The sequence below is a fragment of the Nycticebus coucang genome, chromosome 22, assembly GCF_027406575.1.
Source record: "Nycticebus coucang isolate mNycCou1 chromosome 22, mNycCou1.pri, whole genome shotgun sequence".
NCBI lineage: Eukaryota > Metazoa > Chordata > Mammalia > Primates > Lorisidae > Nycticebus > Nycticebus coucang.
Genome location: NC_069801.1, coordinates 45,007,655 through 45,030,274, shown reverse-complemented (window position 1 = coordinate 45,030,274; position 22,620 = coordinate 45,007,655). Strand labels below are relative to the sequence as shown.

Genomic DNA, 22,620 nt, shown 5'->3' with positions numbered 1-22,620 from the left:
CTGCATATAAGTATGTGTATGAATGGTTCAGAGAAAAATAGAGAAACGAGTTCAGTTGTCATAAGGATCAGTGGGGAACAACGGAGAAGGCAGAGCCACCTGAGGAGAGATCCCAGGGAGAGCGGAGGGGCAGTGGAAACGGCTTTGCAGGCAGGAGCACTGCCAGGAGGTGTACATGGAATCGGGTGTGTTTCCACCTCGAAGAAATGGAATTTTATTTGTGTCCGGTTGTGATTAGTGATCAGGGTAAAATCACAGAAGTAGGGGCAGCTTCAAGAGGGAGATGGAAAAGGGAAGGCACGCTCTCACCTCACTCTGTGTCAGTGGGCCGGGCTGCGGCCTCATTCAAGACGCCTAAGATCCGTTGTTTGAACTTAACTGAGGACACGTCTCCCACCAGTGACCTCCCAGCCAGCCACAGTGCAAAGCCTTCCAGGACCTTGGAAACTTATTAATTCAATAAACATTTATTGAGCACCTGTTCTTTTCTGGATACAAAATCAACTTTGGACATGGCCCTTGGACACTGCTGTTTGAAGGAGAGTCCACACCACAGTGTGGTGGGACAGAAGCAGGCCCAAGGGCTGTGGGGACAGGAGTGGGATCATGTCCCAGTGTGGTGTGGCAGAAGCAGGTCCAAGGCCCGTGGGGACAGGAGTGGGATCATGACCCAGTCTCGGGCATCAGGGCAGCTTCGTGGAGAAAGGATGCTTAAGCAGGGTCGCGGTGTGTTCCAGGGCAGGTGGATGCAGGGAGGGGAACACAGGCCCAGGTGCAATGGCTCCCTGACGGTCCTTGAGCCCCTCCGGGCTCACCCAGAGGTACACAGTGACGTGTGTTTTCAAGTCATGCCTGTGTCTCTGATTGAACTGAAGCCAATGGAGGCTTTGTTATATGTGGGTTTGGTAGCAGAAGGAGGCAGAATTTGAATAGTACTTAGGACAGACCCTTCCATCCTTTGGGTCTGATGGCCACCACTGTGGCGTGGCCCTGGAAATACAGGGCCCTCTTGGCTAGATTTGTGCTGCAAATAGATGGCTGCAGGTTGAGAATACAGAGAGATGTCATGGGCTAGAAGTGAGAAGAGCAGAGGATACAGGGAGCAAAGGTGCACTGGGTTCTTGCAAATTTCTTTCTTTCTTTTTTCTTTTTTTTTTAGAGACAGAGTTTCACTTTGTTGCCCTTGGTAGATGGTGTGGAAGTTACAGCTCACAGCAACCTCAAACTCTTGGGCTTAAGCGATTGTCTTGCCTCAGCCTCCCAAGTAGCTGGGACTACAGGCGCCCGCCACAACACCCGGCTGTTTTTTTGTTGCAGTTGTCATTGTTGTTCTTAGCTGGCCCGGGCCAGGTTCGAACCCGCCAGCCTTCGTGTATGTGGCCGGCGCCCTAACTACTGAGCTACTGGCGCCACCAGTTCTTGCAAATTTCTTACTGCTCCATGCACCTGCCTCAAGACACACGTGCAGTGAAGGTGCCTAAACAGACTCAGGGAGAGGGTGGAGGCAGTGTTTTTGAGGTAGGAATGTAAGGCAATGTACAGGAAAGAGGTGTGGAGAGGGGAGACCCCGGGAGCCCTGCTGGTGGTGCTCTCTGGCGGCCTCCATTTGCCCACTTGTCATGCGTGTGGGTGGGATTGGAAGCTCTTCAGGGGATCTTGCAGTCTTAGCTCTGGGTCCCACTTTAGGCAGCAAGGTGGAAGGAAAGCCTGTCTCCCAGGCTCGCGGGTTGGCTGGGTTTCCTCCGTCTCCGCTGAAGCGGGGTCTGCAGAGTCACGCAAAATAGCCCCAGAGGAAGACATTGATGGCCAGCAAGAGGATGGCATTGATGTTGCAGACACTTCTCCAGAGGGGTTCCTCACGGATGCTGGTCAGCTTCTGCTCTAGCGCAGCCTTCTCCGCTGAGCTCAGGGCCTGCTCTGGGGCCCCCGAGAGCCCACAGAACCAGCCCCAGAGCAGCTTTCCCCAGGACCTGGCTGGAGGGACAAAACCAGACAGGGAAGGAAAGCAGCAGGGGAGCGGCAAGGAACCGGTGAGAGAAAGGGAAGTGATGGAAGAGCAGGGGAAGGAGAGAGGTGATGAGAAACCGAAGAAAGGGATGTGTGCACGGAAAGGGGCGGAGGGGTGAAGCCATTGGCTTGGCCTTTTCTGCAAACTGCAGCCTGGGTGCTGAGCTGGGACTCTGGACTGAGCTGTGACCCTGGCCCCAGAATCCAAATAGTCCCACAGCAGAGGCATCCCATAGTCAGGGAGTGGGGGGGGGGGTAAGGAGGAGGCGGGAGGATAACGTAATTCATCCCAATTCAGAGCTTACATCCTGAACAAGGACAGGGGGAAGGAACATCATCTCACCCAGGAAGGAGGAGTGTTTGAACCCTACCACTGCACCCGCAGCTCCGAAGGGCACTGACTGGGCTGTGAGCCAGGACCCTTCCAAGGCCCGCCTTGCATATGCAAGGCCATATGCAAATCACTCAACTTCTCTGCTGCAGGTTCTTCCTGTCTCAAAAGGGCCAAAACATATGCCCGGTTCTTCTCTGGGTTGCTCTGAGCATCAAATGAAAATGGAGATTTGACAGCACTTTAAAAATTACCAGCACTGAGGTGGTATTTGTTTTATAAAAATTTTAAACTTTAGATACTGTGTAGCCTTGGAGTAAATTTAATGGGCTATTATTCCAACACATTTAAGAACCTTCAAGGAGGCACAATTTATGTGGCCCAGCAGCAGCTTAAGGAGATACCTACAGGAGCGGGTGTCCTGGACAAAACTCCTAATGACAGGCAGAGCCGTGTGGACACGGGGCTGTTCTCCCGAGCTTCTGTGTGACTATAGGCAACATTGTGGAGCCCAGTGGGAAAGGAATGAATGAATGAATAATAAAAAAAAGGGTGGAGACGGGACTGGGCAAGAGGGAGCTTCTTTGTCATGCCAGATGTCTCCTTCACTTTGAGTACAACTCTCTCTGATTTTCTGCTTTGTACTCATTCAGCCTTAGGAACCGAAAGAACTTCCCTATTGGTAGATTTGGGAAGGATAAGGAGAGCATGTTGGGCTCAGACCCTCCCTCCTCCTCGGGGGAGGCTGTGCCCTGGTCAGGTCTGCTGGTGACTTGGGTGGGTGCCTCTGCCCCAGCTGAGCTTCAGTTGTAGGAAGCGCACATCCCCGTAGATAGAGATCAGCTCTTTTTGCCTTCCGTGTCTCAGTAATGAAGGCAGTATTTTGGCCCCACATGCCTTACTCATTTGTCTCATTGTTCAACTAGTTCAATAGCCATGTGGGAAAGGAGGAAGGGTGATGTTTCTTGGGCTCCCTCAGAGCCCGCATCCCAGTGACTGCCCAAGACACGGGGTCTGTTCTTCTGTGTGGGGCACCCCCAGCCTGCCCCAGCCTACCTCCACGCTGCTGCTGGCCCTGGCTGGAGTTCTCTGCTACTTCCCCTCCTGCAGGGGACTTGCCAGCTGGCCTCTCTGGTGGCCCCAGTGTGCTCTCATGCTCAGAGAGGGGCCAGTTCCGTGTCCACCAGGTCAGGTGAGCGAGCTGGAAGGAGAGAAGACACTGGAGTCAGCTGCCTCTGCAGGGAAGTCCTACTGCAGAAGAGAGGACCCATTCCAAGAGGGCCTCAGAGCAGCAGCAGGGAGCATGAGGAGCAAGGCCAAGGCTGGGAGTCAGGCCTGGGTCAGCCCCCACAGCACCTCTGAGAACCTGTTCTGTGCTTGTGCTGGCTGCTGGGATACAGACCCAAGTCACACATGGACCTTGGCATCATGTATCTCACAGCCTGAGAGAAATAAGGCTAGACAGGGAGGCAGGTGCCCAGTGAAAAGACTTCAAAGGTCAGGCTGGCAACATGATACTTAAAAGAATAAAACTCTTGTCGGTAACAGGGACTTTACACACTTTAAGCAAAGGGAAGATCTGAGATTTTCAAAGATCCCATGGAGTGAATTGAAGTGCATCTGCCTGGGGGCTGCTGCAAAAGTGAAGCAAGAAATCAGGAGCCCCTGAGGTGACCGGGAGGAGGGAGCAGCCTTGCAGGACTTGAAGGAAGTAAGATCTGTAAGGCACAGGGACTGACTGAGTGAGCTGGGGGAAGGTAAGGGAGGAGGCTAATAGGGCTCTTGGGTCCTTGCCTTAGGTCGTATGATTGGACAGGTAGCAGTGCCCCTCCTAGGGGCAGAGGACACAGAACAGGAGTGGGTGCTGGTGTAGCAGAGCAGGGAGAGGGGCCACACACACACAAATACAGCGATGAGCGTCAGGAGTCTACAGGACCTCCAAGTGGAGACGTCTGGGTGAGAAGGTATAGACCTTATGTCCCACGGCAGGCCCTGGTGGCTCTCCCTCTTCTCCATTTCAGTGGCTCAGCAGACTAAAATACAACAAGTTCTCTGGCTGATAGTGGTGGTGCTGGACTCACCACTCCCTGAGCTCTGAGCCATCTCCTGGCCAGACAGCATTTTGTCACATTTTGAGCCAGGTCTACCTGGCTCTGCTCCCGATCTGCTTTCCTCTGAGTGTCCCACACTGCTGGGCCTGCACCTGCCTCCCATGAGGGCCTGGGTGGCTTCCTTGCTTGTAAGTATCTCTCAGTAAGCCTTACGCTCTGTGTCACTAGTAACATATGGACCCTGTCTCTTTAGGTTACCAGGAAGAAGTTGGCTTTTAGGGTTTGAATCTTGGGAGAGGGGTTTTGGCTGGAGATAGAGAGTGGTGTATCATCTTTATAGAGAAAGTGGTTGCATTCATAGCACAGAGACATTATAAGGTGAGACAGGTTATAGACCACAGGTGAGTTCCTAAGAGCCCTGAAATTTAAGGAACAGGAAGAAAACCCCATGAAGAAATTGAAAAAGTGATCAGAAGGGCAAGAAAAGAACCAGGAGGAAAATATTTCATGGAAGTGAACAGAATAGAAGTCTCCAGGCTGTGGGAAGTGGTCAAGTAGTGCCTCAGAATTCATTTAGGGGAAAGATCGTAACATGACCATTGATTTTGGCAATGTTAGCAGTGACCTCAGTGAGAACCATTTCAATGAGGGTTCCATAGGGACAACAGCCAGACTGCAGTAGGCTGAGAAGCAGACCCAGGTGGGAGGTGGAGGCTGGGGGTAGAGACAATTTTCTGCAAAATTTGCTGTTGAGGACAGCAGAGGGAGGCAGCAGAACTAGACCAGAACAGGATTTTAATTTTGGAAGGTTGAGGAGTGAGAAAGCAGACCATGGGGGAGGTGGGGAAGGTCAGCAGGAGGAGATTGTTTCTGGAGTGAGCCGGTGGAGAAGCCAGCCTCTCTTGGTTCACTGCGGATGTTCTGCTCGGTCACAGGAATCAGTGGGACCAGGGGTGTAAAACTGTTTGCAAACTCCACATATAGGGTATTATTCATGATGTCCACTCAATGTTTCAGGGACTGACTTCTGGCCTGGACTCTTGTTTTGGGCTCAATTTTGTATTTTCCAAATTCATATATTGAAATGCTAATCCCCTAGTACTTCAAAATATATTTGGAAATGAAGTCTTTAAAGGTATAATTAAGGTTACATGAAGTCATAAACAGGGGCCCTAATCCAATATGACTGGTGTCCTCAAAAGAAGAGGGGATTGGGTCACAGACAGGCACAGGACAGCCCATAAGAAGACACCAGGAGAAGACAGCCATCCACAAGCCATGGAGAGAGGCCTCAGAAGACTCCAGCAATGCTTACACCTTGTTGTCAAGTCACCAGTCTGCGAGCCTCTGTTATGGTAGCCCTCCCAAACCAAGACAGGCTCTCAGGAAAAATGGGCTTCAAAAGACAGGGCATCGATGTTCAAGAGTGTTCAGTCAGCATTGGACAGGTGAGGATTTCAGACTGAGCTCTTCACCTAGTAAACTCTGTTTCTTTTATCATGAGTGGATTTTATTTTATTTCATTTAAGACAGACTCTCACTCTGTTGCCCAGGCTAGAGTGCCATGACCTCAGCCTAGCTCATAGTAACCTCAAACTCCTCAAGCGAGCCTCTTGCCTCAGCCTCCTCAGTAGCTGGAGGACAACAGGGGCCAACCACCACACTTGGATAATTTTTCTAGTAGAGACAAGGTCTCATATTGCTCAGGCTCGTCTCAAAACTCCTGGCATCAAGTGATCCTCCTTCCTACCTTGGCCTCCAAGAGTATTAAGATTATAGGTGTGAGCCACTGTGCCTGGCCATGAACGTGTTTCTTGACCATTCAGAAATTCCCTATTCATTCTTCACAGTCCAACCCGAAGGGTCCTTGTCAGTGTCCCTTGTACCCATCCTGGCCCCATGCATGATGGCTGCCTCTCCTGCTGAGCTTGGTCCTTCTGCACCTTCTCTCTGTATAGAGACAGTTTGTGTCTGTGCCTGTTCCCCCCTGTGGATAGTTGCTGGCAGGGATTATTCATCTTTGTAAACCCTGTACAGTGCCTGGCACATAGCAGGTACTCCCTAAGTAATTTTTGAATTGAATGAATTACTTTTCACTTGGGAATTCAAGGCCACATGAGTTCCTCCACCTGAGGACATCTGTGTGGCCCCAGAGGAGACCACAACCCAGTAAACTCGGCGGTGGATTCTAGGCATTGGGGGTAAGGAGGGCATTTCTAGGAGGGCCCCAGGATGAGCACACCACTTGCCTTTTCCTCAGGGATGGGTGTTGTACAGAGGCTGATGGTGACGATGACGATGGCTGTGAGCCCACAGAGAAGGAGTGCGAAGTACAGGTAGTGAAAGTCCTTCAGCACAGCTGGCCTTGGGTCCACCTCTCCGCAGGCTGGGGCTGGGTATGAGAACTCCAGGATCATGCGCAGAAGCCCCACTCCCAGGCCACACATGAGGCCCCAGAAAGCTCCCTGTGGAGACAGGGCAGCGATGAGATCCAGGTGGGAGACCCTAGGAAGCTAAAACTACTCTGCCCCAAGTCTCTCTCCCACTGGCTTAGTATAGGGCTTGGCAAGCACATCTCAGTGAGTTCCCCATTAATGCTGACACTCTGCCATGACTTAAAGGCAGGCAGGGCAGTATACTGAAAAGGCCCCTCTAGGGTCCAACAGGCTGGGATTTGAATCCTGGCTCCATTTTGGAATGACTCTGATTCAATGACTTGACTTTGCTGACTCAGAGTTTTCTCGTGTGTAATGGTGAGAGAAATGACTAAGTACTAAGCAATAGAGACTTAATATGCAACTAGAATGGAAAAAGATTTAATAAGCAAGGATCAGAAATCAGAATAATCAGAATAAACATTTTTTTTTTTTTTACTTTTTTTTTTAAAGAAAGGCTCTGGTACCTTCCATATCTTTATATCTGTCTTCTTTATTTCTTTACGTGGCCCTAACCTGTACCTGTTCCTGATATGTAAGAGCCAGATGACCTACTTGAAGATGCTGATCCAGACTTCAAAAACTATAGAATGAGCAGAAACGCCCAGAGTTTAAGTGGGTCCTGCTGGGTGGTGTGGCTATCAGTCAGAGGACGACACCTCTGCAGGGGCAGATGCCTGGCTTAGGTGCACCATCAAGGGGAGGGTTTCCATGACCCTTTGTGATGACCTTGAGCTCTCACATTGCTCTGTGGAGTTGTGTCCATGACATCCCTGACTTCCCAAGGCACAGCCAGCAGATTTGGGCCTGTCTCTTCTGGGCTTCCCTGGAAGAGTAATCAAGGCTCCAGGTCCCAGTACTTCCAGCTTCCTCCCGGACTTCTGTCAGGCTTCAGTGCTGTTACATGAATGACGTGTGTGCAGGCGTGCCTGTGAGTTCACACCTGTTGCCACAGTTGTCATTGCTGTTGTTTTGCTGACGTATAAATAAGCCTTTTACTCTTAGAGCTGGAAGATCCTAGAGAGCCTAGAGATCTTCCAGTCTGTCTTCTGCTTTCCCCACATTAGTACTTATGTATGGAACACTTGTCCCCCTGCCATTAATCCTTCAAATCTCAGCTCAGATGTCACTTCACCCAGGAAGACTTCCCTGAGCCCCTCCTGGAAGCCCCACAGTTTAGGTGCTTATATTCTTCGGCAGCCACCATACTTTATCATTAGCTCTAATTTAATCATCTCTTCTCCCTACCTGCCCAGTGGTACAGACCTACCTGAACCTTGTAAATCACTGCAACTCTGAAGCCACCATAATGAGGCTGGTAAATGTTGAGTGATGGATGAATAGAGACCCAACACTGTGAGTGGGGAGATGGAGGCCTAGAGGGCCAGTGGGTTTGTCCAAGGTCACAGAGACCAGGTGACTGACAGACCAGGCCTCCAGCCCCTCTGCTGTATGGGGAGAGAGACAAGTGCCCTGCACTCACAGGCTCTGTGACCCTCTTGCAGAAGATGGCCAGGAGGAAGAGAGCAGTAATGGGTGGGGCCAGGTAGCTGGTAATAGACTGGATGTAGTCGAAGAGCTGCCCACTGTTCGAGTTCTGGATGATGGGGATCCACAGGATGCTGATGGCAACCAGGAACACCACGAACACTCTGCAGGGAAGCATAGGGCACTGTGAGGTGTGTTCAGGAGGGGACGGCATGGGGGTGAGGGTGCACAGGAACTGGGAGGGGAAGGAAGGGGGAATGCACAGTCATTAAATCAGGGAAGGTTGGGAGGTCAGAATCCCAAATACAAGGGCGGTGCCTGTGGCTCAAGAAGTAGGGTGCTGGCCCCATATACTGGAGGTGGCTGGTTCAAACCCGGCCCCTGCCAAAAACTGCAGAATCCCAAATACCAAGACCCAGAAATTTAAACTATTAGAATCCCAGAATATCAAAATTCCAGAATCCAAGAAACCTGTAATTATAAAACCTTGGCATTTATATATCAGATGCCTTCGAGGTCATTTCCTCACATGCTGTTTGAGAAGGAATCCATACCTTTCACCCCACTACCTACCCCAGAAAAAGGCCTCTAGGCTCTGCTGGGGATACCCTTCCTCTGCATCCCACCCCGGACAGGAATTTTTCCCTCTCCATTGACACTGAGTTAGGGTAAGAACCTCACCTTATTCTTCTGACTCCTCATCAGTTGATTCTGGCCCAGGCCTAAGTCCCCAAAGCGTTCTGGATTTATGATTTTGCAGGTGGGTGAACATGGTGAAAAACCTTTTTGGGATGTGTCTGGTGCAATAATGCATGTGGCCAGGAGATGGCGCTTAAACTCCACTGATTGATAAAATAAGCGGCCACAAAACCAGTTATTGCGCAGAGATAAGGGATGCTTCCTAGGAGGTATCTCTGCATACCTGTCCTCTTCTATCCTTTTCCTCCCGTTTTTTTCTCTTTCGGGGCCCACCAGAGCAGCTGCTACCTAAGCGGCTTCCCTGCTGCTCATCACCTTCCTCTTTGCACAAGCTGCCCTGCGCTCAGATCCTGCAGTGGTCAGCGCCTGTGGCTAGAGGCAGATGTCCAGAGGAACAGGCAGTAAGAGACCATTAGGCAGCCCTGGGCAGAAGGCATCTGGTGGAAAGAACAATGAGTGCAAAGGCAAGATACCGAAACTCAAGTACCTATTGACCAAAGCAGGACCATCAGCACCTTAGTCCTGAAACCTGAGTTAGGGAGCTTGAAATCATGATGCAAAGACTTTAGAAAAGGCCTCTTAACCCTGTGTAAACTAAAGATCCCCAGCCTATGGAGAACAAGAAAAATTAGCCACCAAGTTATATTTTTAAAGCATAAAACTGATATATAAAAGATAAAGTTTAAAATCTTTAGCGTGGTATTCAAGGCTCTGACCATTTAGATACGCCTTCCTATCAGTATCTCCAGGGATGCCGAGACCTGGCTGGACTAGCTATGTTTCCAGCCCTCTGTCAAGCTGGGAGCACCCTGAGGACGGGCTCTATGACACATCCTTGGCCCCAGCACGTGGGGTGCGCCATGTGTTGGGTGTTCAGGGAGAGTCTGATGGATTAAAGTAACAGCATTTCAGTTATTTGGACTGACGGCCAGAGTTGGTCCAGAAGAGCTTGGGGTGAGCTGCTTGCTAACTTTCCTCCCACTTACATAGTCCACCTCTCATTTCTCAAGTGCTCAATTACCCCGTGGATCAATTCCAAGAGAAAGTTCAACAGACAGGAAAGAGATTTTTTTTCTCCCCATTATTCTGGAGGGGAGGGGTCTGTCAGAGTTGGGAAAGGAACGAGTTAGAGCCCAGACTTAGAGGCAATTCTCCGGGGTAACCCGGGGTGGGGGTGGGGAAGGGAGAGAGGGACGGGAGGGAGGGGAGGAGACAGGGCAAGGGGGGGGGAGTGGGTGGACAGAGGGGGAGAGGGAAGGGGTGGGGCGCTCCGGCAGGATGGGAGACAGGCCTGCGCACCTGCCCACCACCATCAGCTCCTGCTCCGTTGCCTTTCTGCGGAGATGCAGCCACACGTCCATGGCAAACAGGGTGCTGCTGCTATTGAAGATGGAGGTGAGTGAACTCATAAGGGCGGCCATGATCGTGGCGATCATCAGGCCCCGCAGACCTGGGGAGAGAGGAGAGGCCGAGTGGAATACAAGGCTGGCCAGTGGGCGGGCTCTGCCAGGCCTGTGGACGCGGGCTTGGGGTGGGAGCGGGTTGGGGAAGGTGTTGGGCAAGACTCCCACATCCAGCACCGCTAAGGAACTAGGAGACCCACAGAGCTGGCCGGGCTCTGTCCCTGCCTTGTTCTGTGGCTGTGGGGTCCCCAGGTGTCCTCTGGGAGCCTCGGCTTCCTCATCTTTACCCTTGAGACCGTGGGGCCGGTGATCTCTCAGATTCTCTGCAGCTTCCACGTCTCAGTGTGGGTGTCACAGCTTGTAGACTCTTGGTTGGGGGGTCCCGGGGGAGAAGGGGTGATGGTAATGATTGTACCTCCTCCCTTGACCCCTGCTGTTGGGCTACAGCCCCAGCCAGGGAGGCAGAGGCCTGGGCCTCTTTCCTGGTTCTGGGAGCAACTAGCTGTGAGTGCCATCTGGAAGAGTTCTTTCCACTTTCTGGGCCCATTTTTTCCATCATGACAAGGGATGACAGGACCTGCTGATATCTGAAGAGTCTATGACTCTAATGACCGAGTTTCTGGAAAGATGACCGGTCATCCCTGGGAAGATGACTCCCTGGTCCCACCTCGGTCCTCCTTCCCCAAACCCATTTGTCTAACCACATCCTGGATGTCTTCCTCTCTGGTGCCCTGGACTCAAGTGTTCCAAGTTAGGTACCATCTTCTTCAGGGCCTTCTGTTTCCCTCTAATAATTAATAATTATTAATAATACCTGTCCAGGCCCACACAGACCTCAGAGCTATCTTAGACCCCTTCTCCAGGTCTCCCCCAAAGCCCCCTCAGGGCTGCCCTGTCCTAGCTGGGCCTCCTGCCATCTCCTCCGCTGCTTTGAGTCATTTCTCCTTCCGCCAGAGGGACGGATAATACCACTCATCCCCTGGCCTGGTAGGCTGCCTTTCTTTCCACGCCCCTGACCTCACTATCAGTGTAAACCTGCCTTCTCAGACCTGGAAGCCCTCTTTGATTTCTGTCTTTCCTATCCCTCAAATACAATCAGCAATCAAGTCTTGCCAATTCTACCTCACAAACATCTTTAAATTCTGTTTCTCCATCCCTAAAGCCACCAGCTTGGTTCAAGCCACCGTTGCCACTTACCTGGGCCACTGCAAATAGCACGTGGGTTGTCTCCCTGCCTCCCCCCAAGCCTGCTGAGTCTTTCGTGCAGAGTGGTCTGACAAAGCTCAGATCCATCCTGCCCTCTTTAGCCTAACACCCCCCTCGCCCCCCAGTGTCCTCCGTCCCCCTAAGAGTAAGGGCTACGCTCCAGAATGAGCTGGAGCTGTGACATCCTCTCTGGAAAGGTTGTCTGTTCTCCTTCTCGCCGCCTCATCAGCACTGGGCTGCTTTCAGCTCAGATGTCAAGCCCTCTGTCCACCCTGGGCCTTTGCACACGCAGCTTCTCTCCCCCAGAAGGCCTTGTGTGCCTCTCCAGCTCTGTCTGTCTTCGAGGTTCTTGCCTTCTGGGAGATTTTCCTAACACCCCCAGACTGGGTCAGCTGCCTCCTTAGGGCTCCCTCAGACCCCACTGTATCACCACACTGGTCACACTTTATTGTGCCCCTGGAGAGTCCAGGTACCCTGGATAAGCCCAAGAGTGGGGACCTGCCCTCTGTCCAGGACCTGCATCTCCAAGACCTGTGTACAGAGAAGGTGCCTCAAAACACACAGAAACACCTGTGAAAAGTGTGTGTGTGGGGGGGCTGTATGTGTGTGTGTTGGGGCAGAGGGGAATATTCTTCTGTCCTCTTTCCGTCCATTTTAGTGCCATCCCTCCGGGGCAGTGGGGATTGGAGGATGCAGGGTGGGAATGCAGCCTGATGGGGGATGGGACTCACCAACGGGCATGAGCGCCATGACCAGCTTGGGGTAGGCGATGTTGGAGCAGCCCACCCGGGCGCCGCAGATTCTTTGGCAGATGTCAGGGTCCACACATCCTACCTCATCTGCAGAAGAAGTGATGACACTTAGGGCCATGGGACCCTGTGCCTTCCCAGGTGGGTCTAATATTTTCTTACCCACACTATAGGAAGGTGTTCACTAGAGTCCCTGGCAGGGTCTAAAAGGTCCTGGGCCAACTCGTATCTGGGTCTTCACTAAATTTCTTCCCCTACACTATCCTGCAAAGCTCAAAGTCTTAGCAGTCTCCTTTGGGTTTTAGGCCTTAGGTTTCCACAAAGCTGTACGCTGCGCCCTATGCAGTTGGGATCTTTTTCAGTATCTTTGGAAGATGCCCAGAATGCCTTAATTGTTTTTCCCATATAAAGGAGAAGCAGAATTTACAACTGCATTCAGACAATGTTTTCCTACTGAAATACTTATTATATATCTGGCCCACACATAAATATTTATTATGTAAACAGCCAAGAAATACTTATTCTGTAAATATGCAGTAACTACTTATTATGTGTCCTTTTCATATATTTTAATAGATGGGGTTTCACCTTCTTCCAGGCTGGAGTGCAGTCGCTCTATCTTAGCTCACTGCAGCCTCAAGCTCCTGGGCTCAAGCGATCCTCCTGCCTCATCGGCCTCCTGAGCAGCTGGGACAACAAGTGTGCACTACCACACCTGACTAATTCAAAAAATTTTAAAATAAAGACAAGGTCTTGCTCTGTTGCCTAGGCTGGTCTCGGACAACTCTGCATCCTTAATAGATAAAGCTTCCTGACCCCTGCTGTGGTCCAACATTTCTCCAGGGCATCTTCTCTGTACACCCCTCACAAGCCTCACATCCCAAGGCCCCCAGAGCAAGCCGAGCTCTTACCTGGGAACAGGGCCCGGCTGATCATGCCGGGCATGATGATGAAGAACATGGGAAGGATCTTCAGGTAGCCCCCCAGCACTGAGCCTCCCTTGGCATGGGACAGGCTCTTGGCAGAGAGAGACCTCTGCACAATGACCTGAAAGGGCAGCAGTGTATGTGTGTGTGTGTGGGGATGCTGTGGGGTGGGGGAGGGGCTAGCTCAGCCACAGGTGAGTCCTGACACTGGTCACTGATGCTGCCCCCATCCCACTCCCAGGATGAGGTCCAGCCCTCCCTGCGTCCAGTCACCTGGGGTTTCTACAGGAAGCCTCCCCATTTCTGGTGGTTTACACCAAGCCTGGCCAGGGGCATTACCTGGTCTGTGCACCAGCACCATGTGGCCAATACTGTGAGCCCGAAAATGAGACCTGGCCAAGGGATGTCCCCGCTCACTGGGTCCCGAAGCATGTGGAAGGCATCAGGCCGTGGGAGGTGACAGGTGGTGTTGGGGACTGTGGCATTAGGGATGGCCTGCCTGTACCGTTGCTCCAGGCCTGGGTACCAGCCCACCTCCTGAAACCCTGCAGGGAAAGATACAGTGAGGGATGAAGGTCTGAGACCTCACTGAGCCTGCCACAGAGGGGGAGATGGGCCTTGGGTTCAAGTCCCCTGGTTGAAGTGGAGAGCATCCTGCTCTTTGGTAGCCCTATCCTCGAGAGGGAACATGGCTCAATGCTCTGTTAAGTCCCAGCCAACCCATGGAGGTTTCATAGACAGGTCAAAGATCTGAGAGAAATTAGGGTTGTGGTGGAGTGTATTGGGGCCTCTTCCTTACCCAGAAACATGAGGACCAGGGCTCCGCCCACCATGATCACTGTCTGGAGAGCGTCTGTGTAGATCACAGCCGTGAGGCCCCCTGGGGACCCAAGGAAAGGGCCCATGAGTCAGCACTAACGGGGGCTCCCCTCTGGGTGCTCAGCCACACAAGGGAGAATCGGGAACACCCCTCGCACCTCGTGCCCCCTCTGTCCAGCCTGCATCACAGACAGCTGCTCAGGTCTGCTCCTCCTATCACTGCTCGTCCTCTGTCCAGCCTTACAGGATGCAGGCTGGTCACACCCCTGTCACCAGGCCTGCTCCTCCTATCACTGCCGGTCCTCTGTCCAGCCTGCATCCCGTCAGGTGCTCAGGTCTGCTCCTCCTATCACTGCCCGTGCCTGACTGCAGCCACCATGCTGTAGCACTGTGCTAATGTCCTGGTCTGTCCCTTTGCTTGTAGCTCCTTCAGAAATACTCCCTCCTTTCCCTCCCAATGCCCCCGTGAATGCTCCCCATCTTCCGAGGACAACTTAATGTCAATCAGCCTGCCCTGTGCTGGTCTCCAGGGTGCCCAGCCCTGTGCTGCACACTTTGGAGGAAATAGGAAAAGGGAACCTGTGACTCTGACCCAGGTAACACTCCCTGAGTGCACCCTGCGTCCAGTGCAGTTGGGGTCTTTTTCAGTACCTCTTGACGTCTTCCCTTCCCGTTCCTGCTGGCTCTGTTTTCCCCATTTCTACCCCTTTCAACGCTTATCCTCTGCCATACATCTTTTAGTGTGTTCCTCTGTGTTTTTATCTTTTCCTACCTCTCTGTCTTGGCCTCTCCTTGTCTCTGCCTCGCCCTGTTTTCTCCATCTCTCTCATATCAGTTTGCTCTGTGTCTCTGCCCTTCTCTCTGGTCACCTGTCCTCTAACTTTCTGTCTGTGTCTCTGACAGTCGAGTCTCCAGCCTTTTCCTGTCTCCCAGTCTTGGTACCCTGATGACACCTCCCCGGGGCCTGCCTGTGCCTACCTGCAATGGTGTAGACAGCTGTCACCACCAGCAAGATCCCCGTGGAGAGATAAAGATTCCATCCCAAGGCCATCTGGATGAAGAGGGCTCCAGAGAAGATGTCAGTCTGCAGAGAGCCAGGACCCCTGAGTCCAGGGCCCCCGAGCCCCTCAGTGTGACCCCAGTGTGCACATCTGCCCTCTCAGCAATACCAGGTACCTCAGCCCTCGCCCCACAGTGCAGAGCCTTGAGCGCTGCACTAAGGCATGTGTGCCTGATTTTGCAGAAACAGGAGTTGTGGCATCTTTGAAGCAAGGAGCACTGCATAAAGCTTTGGAACTGAGAAAAAATTAATTGGATAGCTGCTCTGTTGGGCAAAAAGGGAATAGTGTAGAATGGAGTGGAAAATTGAGGAGGTGAAGGAAGGATCTGGGGCTGGAAGAGGAGAGGTCATTTGGGAGGAAAGAGGAGGAACCTAGAGGCTGGCTGACTGCTCACGGCCAACCTGACGCACAGGGGCTCTCAGGCAGAGAACCACGCGTTCTAGATGATGTATGTGTGTGGGCTGGTCAGATGACACAGGGGCTTAACCTTTGCTTGAGCTGACTTAGGGTGGTTCTCAAGCATTGGTGGAACAAGAGCGTCAAGGTTTTCAGCCCTAGACCTGGAAACTGGCAATTGAATGATTCAGTTCCCTCTTCAGCATGTTGATTCTACCCCACGATTGTTTTATAAACCCATTACGGGGTCTGCAACGTAACTGAGTGAAAGGAGGCCTGGTCTGGTCATCTGGGTGGACCTGGGCAAGTCATCTGACCTGTCTAGGTTTGTTTTCCGAGTTTGGGTCAATAGAGGAAGAATAAGGGTCTTTCTAAATCTTAAGATTCTAGGCAATTAATGCACAATTGCTGAGTGAAGAATCGATTAATGGAAAGATGAATGAATGAATGAAATCTAGATTGTGAGCTCTTTGAATGTAGGGACTGTTGTTCACTCAACAAGCATTTAGCATTCATCTTTGATTACCTCACTGCGGGGTGGGGGGCATACACTGAGGGTTTGTCTCCTTCCGTCCTTTCCTCCCTTTCTTTCTCTCTCCTTCCTTCTTCCCTTTCTTCCTTCCTTTCTTCCTTCTCTCCTTTCTCCTTTCTTTCCCTCCTTCCCTCTCTGTTTTCCTCCTTCCTTCCCTCCTTCTAGTCTTCCATCCTTCCATCGCAGCCAGTCTGTGATTGTCAGTTTCCCCTCAGCAGCAAGTCCGGGGTAATGCATTCGGCAGTCCCCTACTGAGAACATTCAGAGAGACCTGCTGGCCATGCTGGGGCGGTACCCACCGATATCTTGGTGAAGATGTATAGGATGAGAGACAGGACAGACATGTACACCTGGATCCTCTGGCCTCCAAATCGCCTCTTCAGGTACTGTGGCATCGTGACCACACCGGCTGCAATGTACACGGGGACAAAGATCCAGCCCAGGGCCAGGAGGAGCCAGGTTGCCTGGGAGAGTGAAGAGAAGAAGTGTCTAGGTCCTAGATGCAGACAGAAGGCAGCCTCCAATCCAGAGGCAGCTTGGTGCTGTGGGAGAGCCCTGGGCAGGGAGGTAAGTGACCTGAGACCTGATCCCAGTCCTTCTGAGTGGCCTGGGATGAGTCCCTTTTTCTCCTCCAGGCCTTGGATTCCTGATCTGTAAAATGGGTTCTCTATTCACCATTCAGCCTCCCAAGCACCTCTAAGACTCCTCTCAGCACTGAGTCCAGGGATAGGGTGGGTCAGGCCCCCATGATCCTGCATAGCCAGGCCAGCTTCCTTACGTTCCACTCGAAGCCACCCACAGCAAGGCCTCCAGCAGCCCCTGTCCCAGCCAGGCCGATGAATAAGCCACTGCCCACATTGCTGGACATCAAAGATGCTCCAATCTGCAAAGCACAAGAGAAGTCAGGGTTAATCTGAATCAGTCCGGAGTCAGGGCCATAAGCAAGAAGAAGGAGGCCTGGAGTGGACAGTTACTAGGTCCCGCTGTGTGCCAGGCACTGTGCTACTCAACTTATATGCACTAACTAACATTTCCACAAGTATCTGGAGGGAGGGATGAGGGACTTAATTTGCGGAGGAAGAAACTAAGGAAACATGAAGTCACTGGCTGCAGGTCGTCCAGTAAGTGGTAGAGCGGGAAAGAAGGAAGGCAGCAGCCCAAGGGCCTCCAGGGAGAAGGAAGCTGCAGGGCTTGGGAAGCCTCTTGCAGGCTTCAGTCAAGGCAGGGCAGAGGGAGGGCATGGGCTGAGCAGAGGCCAAGCCAGCCTCCCAGTTGTTGTAGTTTTTCTACAGGAATGCAGCCAACTCCTGAGGGCAGTAGGAGGCGCTAATCATGGCTGTTGGCCTTATGCAGATGCCAGGCTCCAGGTGGTTTCCACTGTTTTAATCCGCACAGCCTTAGGAGGCAGGCACTACTCTCCCAATTTTACTGAAGATTGAACTGAGGCACGGAGAAGAGCTTGCCAAGCCCCAGAGCTAGCAAGGGCCCCTGGCAGTCTGGGCCTAGTAACATGCACCAACAGTGCTTGGCACCTCTTTGTCCTCCGTCATATTTTCTCTTTATTTCCAGATGGGATCCTTGATGGAAGGGGAGAGGGGCCAGAGGGTGGGGCTCTGGAGCCTGGGAGGAGGCCTGGGGAGACCTTAGGGACAGGACTGAGGACTGGAGAGGAAAAGCTATGCTCCAGTTTTGTGCCCTGTGTCCCCTTAACAAAGTCACTTCCTCTCTCAAAGCCTTCCCTTCTTCACCTGTAAAACATGGGGACTCGCCTCCTCCCAACTTCCTGTTCTTCTAGAGGTGCTGTGAGACAGAAAGTGAGAAGAAAGGAAAAGTATTGAGGAATTCAGGCTGGAGGCAGCTGAGCAGCGTAAAGACAGAGTTAGCAAGCGGCCTGACGCGGCCCTTCAGCTACTGACTGCTCTGACACGGGCACCTGCACACTCATGCATGTGCACACATGCACACTCACGTACCTGCACACACACTCACACGTGCACACACACATGTGCACACTCACACACTCGCGCGCACACAAGCATGCTCACATGCACACACATGCACTCACACACACATACACTCACACATGCACACACAGACATTTGCACACACTCACACATTGATACATATGCCACACTCATAGGCACACACACATTTACTCATATGCGCATGCAAACACACTCGCACACTCACAAGTATGCTCGCACCCACACACTCACATGCACACAGGAGTGCTCACACAATAGACTCATGCACAGCAGGAACTGGGGAGAATCTGCCAGGCTCCCCTTCCTACTCGGAAGCCACAGATTTCTTGAGGCCCACAGTGGGGGTCTCTGCAGGGTTGAGCAGGCAGTCAGCAGGGCCTCTGGGCTGTCCTGGAGTGACCCCTGAGGAGATTTCTCTGTCCTGTTATTTCTCCACCCCTTGCCCATTTCCAGGGCTGCAATTTGAGCATCCTGGCTGAGCAGAACCATTTTCCTGGGATTTTCTTTCATATGATGAAGGGGTGGGTGACAGGTGGCATCAGTGACCTTGTCACTATCCCTGACTGCCTCAGGCCCCCATGTCTCTGGGGGCACCATCATGGATAGGACAAGAGACTTCTGTCCCTTCTTCCTCCTGTGCCAGATGCCTAACCCTCCCAGAGAGCTCTGGAGGCCTCCTGGGTCTCCTCTGACATCTGGAGAATCTGTGACCAGTGGAGAGGAGGGAAGGTGTGAGAACCAAGAGGAGGTTGGGAAGAGGTGGCTGGTGGCGTGTGTGAGAATGTGAGTATATGTGATTGTGTGCAAGCATGTCTGAGTGTGGGCATGTAAGGAAATGTGTGTGAGCACATTAGTGTAAGAGTGTAAGATGGTGTGTGAGTGTGTGAGTAGGAGTGTAAGAGTGTGTGTGAGAAGAGTGTGTGTGAGTTTGCATACCGGGTGTGGTGTATATACTGTGTCAGCTATCACCGGTCCTGACGGCTCTACTGTCAGTTTCCAAGGCAGGGCTTTCCTCCCTCCGTCCCACACCAGCAGGAGTAAGTTAATTTTGAGGAGCAATAGAAATGTGGGGTGACCTGATGGGAGAAACTGGGGCTCACAAGGGTTTCCAGGTCGATTCCTTGAGGTTGCTGGGGATATAACACCTGTGACTCCCCTCCCTTAACTGCTCTTCAGCATTAAGCTTATATGTCAGCCTCCCAAGACAATCTTCCCTAACCACCTCCCACTCCACTGTCTGAGGCTGGGGGCTTCGTCCAGGCTCTCAAGAGCCCTGTGCTTCCGGCCAGGTCAGTGTCCAGCAAGCTGTGAGTCTGCCCAGCCCAGCTCTGATTTCCTCCATAGCAAGAACCTTCCAGACTCATCTCTGCAGGTCCAGTGCCCAGTGTAGGACCCACACCTGGGAGGAGCAGGGGACATTTGTCCGAAGTGAGTGTTGGTGAGGCCTCTCAGGGTGTGGGGTGAATTTGGTCAGAAGAGAAGGAATCCAGAGTCAGGAAATGCAAAGGGGAGGTTGTTGCCTTGTCCAGCCAGGAGGTGAGACGAGGCTTTAGATGGTGGGGGAAAGAGGGCTAGGAGTCCTACACTGAGGGATGAGGAAGGTCAACTCACTGGCCACCAGCTCATGGACCTCCCTGCCAGGAAATAGCCACCAATGGTTCCTCTGCTGGCGCGGATGGACGACTGGAAAGGAAATGGATGAGATGAGGGTTCCGGTGCTTCTCTCCAACCCCTGCCCTCCATCCCAGACTCCCCACTCCTCTGTGCAGGCTTGGTGGGATGCAGCGGATGAGAAAGGAGGCAGGGCAGTGCTGCCCAGTGGTGGTGGTGGTGCTGTTTTTAAGCCATATATCTTGAGGAAAGACACTTCCTCTCCGTAGGCCTCACCGCTCATCTCCCAGCGTCAGTGTGACAAGCAAAGTAGGGGAAGATATCATGTGTGTGAGACCGCTGCCGTGGGGATTCTGGGCCCCTGTCCTTCCCTCTCCCAGAGCGTGCTTTCTGGAGGTGATCTGGAGTCTCCTTCTCTCCCCAGGCTGACCTCCTCCCCCTACCCTGGAGGCCGGGAGGGCAGAGGGGCTGCCATTCTGACCATGGGACTTTGGGTCTTCGGCTCTGTTTTGGGCTTCCTTTGACCTGGTCTGGGTCACACCACACCACTGAGCCCCCACAGCATCCTGGAAGAAACCCAGGTGCATCCTGCACTGATAGGTGGTCAGTTTGAGGCCTGCTGGAATATGCTCTGGGGACTCGGGAGAGGGCAGGACTGTGGGTGAGGAAGGTGAAACACAAAGCAGTTACCCGGAGGCCAGAGCCAGTGGCTCTCTGACTTTCTCTAGGGGCATTAGTCACCAGGGAGCGAAGAGTGTGTGCAGGGCCTTGTGCCTGTCAAGCTTTGACATGAACTTCCTGGTGTCACCTCTGATCCTCTTGGAGGCCACATGAGAAAACCAAATTCACTTTGCAGATGAGGAAAGGGAGGTCCAGCACAGGGAGTGACTTGTCCAAAGTCATGCAGGAGCTGGTGCTTTTCCTGGCTGGCCACTTCCAGGAGCCTGCGGTCATCTCTTTGCCCCTTTCTTCCTCACACCAGCCATGGGAGGCAGGGACTATTTACCTCCTTTTACAGAGGAGGAAACTGAGGCCCAGAGAGGGTTCCTGACCTTGTCATAGCCTAGGGTGTGACCAGTTAGGGCACAATCTCAGTGTTTGCTGAGGCTAAAGGTGCTGGCCATTCTGCAGAAGGCTGCAGTGATAAAAGCAGCAGTTTATTGCTGGCCAGTTGTGCAGCAGGGACGGTGCCTGTGTCCTGTGTGATCCTGTGCATCCTGTGAGATCACAGCAATGCCACAGTGCAGTCCTTACTCTCATTGTCCACTTGAGAAAACTGAAGCTCAGAGAGGCTTCATATGTCTCCAGGGCAACGTGGCTCTGACTGTTCAGACTAAGATTCTGAGCTCAGGTCCCTCTGACCTTAAAGCCTGACCCCTGCCCACAGCACCTGTGAACCGTGAAGAACAAACGGAAGGAGCTTAGGATCTGCCTGGCCCCCTTCCCTGAGGGCACGAGAGCCCAGCTTCTTTGGAAAGCACCTCTTGCTGGCTAAGACTCTACCTGTGTGGGACTTGGTGTGGGGGCAGGGGGCAGACATCTGTAGAGTTGGGGGTCTTATGGTAGGGAAGAGGGCCCAAGTGAGCCTTTGGAGCCAGAAAGGTGGCCAGAGCTGGGAGCTCCAGACCTAGCCTGCCCACTTTGTGACCTCAGGCTAGCCACTGCCCTCTCTGGGCCTCAGACTGCTCTTCTGTCAAAGAAGGGGCGTGGGGAGCGTGATTGCTGAAGGCCTTTCCATTGCACCTCTGCAGTTCTCTGAGCTGTTTCCTTCTGCCCACCCCAGCCCCAGTTCCGTAGCTCAGCCGGAGATGTGAGGCTGCTTCTGCCTCCTCTGCCAGCCCCCGCCTCAGGGCCCACTCACCCAGATGCCCACGGCGATAACAAAGATGAAGTAGACAACCACCACTGCGATGTCGTAGGCGTGCAGGCCGACTCTGGAACCCAGCGCTGGGTGCAGAGCTGTTTCTGTCCTGACTCCATTCCCGGAAGCTGCAGGCCCCATAGCTGCCAGCTCTTCGCTCATCTGTGAGTGTCAGTCACCAGTAGGCTGGACTTTGAGGTGCTCTTGGCTTCTTTCCTTTCCTTTAATGATTAAACAGCCCCCAGCCATTAGCTGTTGAGAAAGTGCTGAGCCCTGCTGGCACGTAAGGTCCTGCCCATCTCCTGTCCAGTCCCTTCCCCACCCCTGCAGGACTCCTTCCCTCCCTCTCCTGCTGCCACTACATGCACACACACACACACACACACAGACCCTGCACATGCACACACACACACCCTGCACATGCGCAAACATGTACACAGCCACACACACAACCCCCCATCTCCAGTGGAGCAGGAGAAGGAGGCAGAAAGGAGCAGAATCTTGAGATCTCAGTGCTCAGAGAAACTTCAGAAATCAAGATGTTCAAGCTCCTACTTGTGTGGGGGGAAACTGAGACCCAGGGGCACAAAGCAGAGCCGAGACTGGAATCCAGGTTTCTTGGTGATCTGTGCGAAGTAATTTTCTTTCACCCAGTGGGAGGGAGGCAGAGAAGATTGGTGAGGAGCCCACGGTTATCCTTGCACTTACTCCCGCTCCAACCCACCTTTTTACAGTGTAAGGAACTGAGGCCTGGGAAGAGACAGTGGTTTCTTCTTTTAAGGAACAGAGTGGGGCCATCTGTGACAAAACAGGGCTAGAATTCACATCTGCTGCTGCCTGGTATATACACTTCTAGGCTGCACTGGGACAGATGAAATGGTTGGGGTCAGGAATCTTCCCTAAAGAAGACACAGTATTCCCTGAGTCCAGGGAAGACCTTCTGCTGGGACCCAGCAGCTAGGCTTCTGGTCCCAGTTGCATTTCTCACTGAACTGCAGATGCCCCTGGGCAGGTTGCTAAATATCTCTGAGCCTGCACACCAGATTTTAGTCTGTACTAC

General features: G+C 52.6%; 1 protein-coding gene across 5 annotated transcripts in view; it reads right to left on the bottom strand.

Annotated features, from left to right (window-relative positions):
- Positions 1–448: 448 nt before the first annotated feature.
- Positions 449–22,620, bottom strand: part of SLC5A9 (solute carrier family 5 member 9) — a 29,580-nt gene continuing 7,408 nt past the window's right edge. The window contains exons 2-16 of one of the 5 annotated variants that reach the window (XM_053576896.1): positions 21,561–21,781; positions 19,700–19,771; positions 16,882–16,986; positions 16,403–16,567; positions 15,093–15,198; positions 14,095–14,175; positions 13,635–13,840; positions 13,281–13,416; positions 12,352–12,459; positions 10,311–10,461; positions 8,308–8,476; positions 7,567–7,650; positions 6,639–6,854; positions 3,395–3,539; positions 449–1,974 (exon numbers count right to left, since the gene is read on the bottom strand). In XM_053576896.1, coding sequence (XP_053432871.1) covers positions 1,772–1,974; positions 3,395–3,539; positions 6,639–6,854; positions 7,567–7,650; positions 8,308–8,476; positions 10,311–10,461; positions 12,352–12,459; positions 13,281–13,416; positions 13,635–13,840; positions 14,095–14,175; positions 15,093–15,198; positions 16,403–16,567; positions 16,882–16,986; positions 19,700–19,771; positions 21,561–21,722 — 2,109 coding nt within the window. In that variant the 5' untranslated portion in view covers positions 21,723–21,781 and the 3' untranslated portion in view covers positions 449–1,771. Of the gene's footprint in view, positions 1,975–3,394; positions 3,540–6,638; positions 6,855–7,566; positions 7,651–8,307; positions 8,477–10,310; positions 10,462–12,351; positions 12,460–13,280; positions 13,417–13,634; positions 13,841–14,094; positions 14,176–15,092; positions 15,199–16,402; positions 16,568–16,881; positions 16,987–17,851; positions 17,904–19,699; positions 19,772–19,975; positions 20,131–21,560; positions 21,782–22,620 lie in introns of those variants that run through there. The other 4 variants (XM_053576900.1, XM_053576898.1, XM_053576901.1 and 1 more) reach the window with 4 other exon arrangements.